The sequence below is a fragment of the Sinocyclocheilus grahami genome, unplaced genomic scaffold, assembly GCF_001515645.1.
Source record: "Sinocyclocheilus grahami isolate Dianchi unplaced genomic scaffold, SAMN03320097.WGS_v1.1 scaffold1046.1, whole genome shotgun sequence".
NCBI lineage: Eukaryota > Metazoa > Chordata > Actinopteri > Cypriniformes > Cyprinidae > Sinocyclocheilus > Sinocyclocheilus grahami.
The window spans coordinates 52,622-57,297 of NW_015506225.1; the positions used below are offsets into that span (position 1 = coordinate 52,622).

The 4,676-nt window shown below is 45.5% G+C and overlaps 1 protein-coding gene across 1 annotated transcript in view; it reads left to right on the top strand.

The window, feature by feature from the left end:
- LOC107566091 (GTPase IMAP family member 8-like) overlaps positions 1-4,676 on the top strand; it is a gene marked incomplete at its 3' end in the record, with an annotated part of 33,753 nt that overhangs the window by 21,799 nt on the left and 7,278 nt on the right. The window contains exon 5 of the mRNA XM_016251466.1: positions 2,398-2,430. Within this exon, the coding sequence (XP_016106952.1) occupies positions 2,398-2,430 (33 nt within the window). The remainder of the gene's footprint in view (positions 1-2,397; positions 2,431-4,676) is intronic.

Below are 4,676 nucleotides of genomic sequence, written 5' to 3' on the forward strand. Positions count from 1 at the left end.
CCCTCAATGGTGAGGGGAGCGATGCTTCCAGAGTGTGTCGACAGATACACACTAGTTGAGTGGAGCCCAAGGTACCGGGGTTTAAACCGACTCAGAGAAAGGGAACGAGGCTCATAACGTGTAACCATAGCGCAAGCATAACGTGCACACTTACCACTTATGTGGATTTTAGAAAGTGGGCAAAGCATAATGTGCACACTTACCACCTATGTGGATTTTAGGAAGTGCGCAAAGCATAATGTGCACACTTACCACTTATGTGGATTTTTAAAAAGTGTGCAAAGCTTAACGTGTGCACTTATCATAGTATGGATTTAAGAGTTTTCCAAGCATCTGCTCACAGATACCCGGAAGTACTGAGCCAAACGGGAGAGGCAAGCTCAAATACAACCCTCTAAAGTGAGGGGAGCACTGCCTGAGACAGCATTACACAAGAAGGTTCTCACAAATGCCACCTATACTTCCCGCCCGATGCCTCAGCAAGAGGGGATATCCTGGTGATCGGGATTCTGTGCCCGTCTCTGATCCTCAAACCGAGACGGGCCAGGACCCCTTAGGTTGTTCGGGCTCAGTCCTGGACCTTCATAAAGGCCGCTGAACGCGCCTTTGCCCGCACTCAGCTACCTCATTTAGGAGAAAGCCCCTCGCGCCTTTATCCAGGTCTTTCAGCAGGCCAGCCTGATATGCTTGGGGCATCACCATCATGTGCAATGAACCGACAGCCCGACCTGCTGCTGCTGCGTATGCCCTGGCATTAGAGCAAGATGTCAAGGAGGGAGTCTTAAAAGAGGACGTCTCATCCAAAGAGAGATAGCTGGCCAGCGTCTCTCTATAGGGGCATCTTTTCGTAACCGCTTACGCGCATCGCCTCGATGTTGGCATAACTCGTATGCTGGAATCGATGGATGCGTGAGGAAAAAACGGCCTCTTCCATTACTTCTCAATCTCTGTATGGAAAACAGGAAGAAAGGAAGGCTCACCTGAGCTGGAGGGTTATAGCCAGAAAAATAACGTTCATCGTTTTTTTTTTGTTTTTTTTAATGGATGACCTCACAATGTCATTTTCTTCACCCGCTTCACGGCAAGTAAAGCCTCGCCATGGCGCGATCCATAACTTTCAAAAGCTCATCATACGCAGGGCAGGAGGATTGGGAAAGCTCAGCCTCAGCTTTTTGCCCTCCTCAGACATGTTCCTGCTTTCCAGCAGAGCACTGGCCCCTGGATCAGACAATGTTAATGAAATAACATCATCCTCCAGTGGCTCACTCTCGTACACAGCCGACGATCGCGAGAGGGAAAGCCCCTCTTCAAACTCATCGGCCAGATCCACATGCGATCCCCACGAGTTCATTCTCCTCCGTGCCTCAGCAGTGACGGGTCCTGAATCGCGGGAAGCAGATGGCTGCCCGTCTTTCCTTGAAAAGAGAGACAAACCAGAGCGGAGCTTTTTCCTTGAAAAAACGCTCGCGGTGCACGCCGATTGCCCCCTCGGAGACATCGCGTGCATGCTCTTTGCCCAAACAAATAATGCATAGATCGTGTGTGTCATCAGATGTTAAACAACGACAAGACAGATGCACACATCCTCTAAACGCTTTGCTAGTGCTTGCCATAATGATATGAATAGAGATCGCTCTTACCACAGAAATGTACGCTTCAAACAAAACAGTCAATGAAGACGAAGAAGAGGATGATGTGTTCTCCCTATGCCTATTTATACTATAGTCGCACCGGTAGTGATGTCATGGCTGTCGCCTGCCAACGTGTTGTTGGTGTTTTGTCAATGAATGCTTCAGACACGGGTCACGACGAGGCGTTCCCCATATCGACCCTTAGAGGACGCAGTTCGAAGTTCCCATGAAAGGGAACCCACCTTTTAAGTTGTCCAAATGAAGTTCTTAGCAATGCATAATACTAATCAAAAATTAAGTTTTGATATATTTACAGCAGGAAATTTACAAAATATCATGGAACATATATATATATAAATCTTCTACGGACACCTTGGCAATTGAATCGCCTTTGACTAGTAAATTCTTTAGTTTACTCGCCAGACTGATATATATACTGTATATATATATATATGTGTGTTTGTTAAATGGCACCGTTTTTAAATGTCTGAAAGTACACTCTTAACACCAGTCAGTCAAGCATTATAATATGATAATCAAGTATTATTTAATGATAGAACTTTAGTAATTTGAATTAAAACTTGATAACCATGTATGAATGCATATTAGTCATTTTAACTGAACTTAGGGCTGGTGCATTTTTGGTCATTCAGTGTTTCTGTAAAAAAAAAAATTGGGAAAAAATGCATGTAAAATGGGAAAAACAATATGTACTAGTTAAGTTTCATCAATTGTCCAAATTCACTGGTTTGTTTTTGTTTTGCAGTGAGCAGAAATCCAGAGTTTGATCATCCCAACAGTAAGTCCATTAAATGATTTGACAAAACCATGAGATTTTGAAGAAGGCACAGTCTAATACTATATCCATTTATGATAACTGATAAATCTGTTAAATCTATTGTAACTGATAAATCTGTTACAATAATATATTTAATGTAATATACAACAAAAACGTCTCCGGTTACTTATGAAACCATGGTTCCCTGAGTAGGGCACGAGACACACACTGCGTCCTCTAGGGGTCGCTATGGGGAACGGTATACTCATGCCGCCATGCTGAGGGGAGTGCGGGCCAGAACCATGGCAAGCACTAAGTACCAACTTTACCATTTTCATGGTGAGTTGCCGCTGGGATGTCCGATGGCTGTTTGTGACTTTATCCCCTACGGCCAAAGGCCTAGGCTACATACCCAAACTTACCTGTTAGGGCCAGACTCCTGGGCCTGGGGTAGAGCTCAAGGCTTGGAATCATAATGGATTCCTTTAAGGGGATACGACCAAGAGCCTAGTATCATATCATAAGTCTTGGCCTGTCACACAGGGGCTACCGCTTACTCTTGCATAAGCTCTGAAAGGAACTGTCTCAACAGACCCCTAGTAGCAACACCCTGTTAAAGTAGGTATCCTAGGATACCTAGGTGGAGTGGTGCCCAAGGTGAATGGGGCTTAAACCAGCTCAAGAAAGGGCACAAAGCAACCACGCAAAGCCCTCACCATATAGGATTTTAGAAAAGAACGCAAAGAACTACCGTGCGAACTTACCACAAGGTGGATTTTAGAAAGTGCACAAAGCCTTCACGTGCACACTTACCATAACATGGATTTTAGGATACCATTCTAAGGGGGCTCTCGTGGTACTTAGAAAGAGCAGCTCATAGATGGAATGGTGCATCCCAAAACCAATATGTTTGAGAGTCACCAACTCGATCTAAGGTAAAAAGTTGGATTGGCTAGCAGTAAATCTCTAGCTGAGGGGGCAAACACCCAGCTCTCACACGAGAAGGGAGCTCGACCTACCGCATGTGCCAATGCTGGAACAGCTAGCATAATTTACTTAGCTGAGGGAGCAACACACCCAGCTCTAAAATGAGAGGGAGGCTCAGACCTACAGCATGTTCCAATGCTGGAACTGCTAGCAGTAAGTTACCTAGCTGAGGGAACACAGACCCATGATCCAGAGCATGGTCGTTAGAAATCAGAGGGTAAGCGTACTGCAAGCTAGCCAAAAACCTCTGCGCATTTGGAGGGGCCTAGTTCACCTGATGCTACTGGTTCCAGGTGCTCTGGGAAAAACAGAGAACTCAACTCTCACGTGAGAGGAGAACTCCGAACTCAGAAAGAATAGTGCGCTCATAGGCAACCCTTTGGTAAAGGGGAGTCCTGCTAATATTACCACAAGAGCAGCCCACGGAGCAAACACGGGCGCTCGATAGGAAGCAGCATGCTCATAGTAACCCTCAATGGTGAGGGGAGCGATACTTCCAAGTGTGTCAAAAATAGAGACACACCGGTTGAGTGGAGCCCAAGGTACCGGGGTCTAACCAACTCAGAGAAAGGGAACGAAGCTATAACGCGAAACCCTTACCGTACAGGATTTCAGAAAGTGCACAAAGTCTAGCGTGCACACTTACCACTTATGTGGATTTTAAAAAGTGTGCAAAGTGTTCAACGTGCACACTTACCCCAATGTGGATTTCAGAAAGTGCACAGAGCTTAGCATGTGCACTTACCATAGCATGGATTTAAATTTCCAGGCATCTGATCACAGATACCCGGAGGTACTGGGCCAAACGGGAGAGGCAAGCTCAAATACGACCCGCTAAGGCGAGGGGAGCACTGCCTGAGACAGCATTGCACAAGAAGGATCTCGCAAATGCCACCTATACTTCCCGCTCGATGCCTCAGCAAGAGGGGATATCCTGGAGCCCGGACATCCAGGAATTTTTTGCAGTGTCGTGCCAGGTGCCTGATGATCAAGAAGGCTCCCACAGAAGCCTTTGACCTCGCCGCATGATCCAGGAAGCATGAAGCCGGAACCAGGGCTAACATACCGGCTGGACACAATATCGACAAGTGAGGTAACACTGCAAGTCAAGCACCTGGTTTCCTACCTTAGAGATGGAAAGAAACACACAAGTCCCGGAAAACACGGCAAAGAAATCTCACAGAAGGATTAAACATGTAACCACCAGCACATTAAATATATATATATATATATATATATATATATATATATATATATATATATATATATATAATATAATA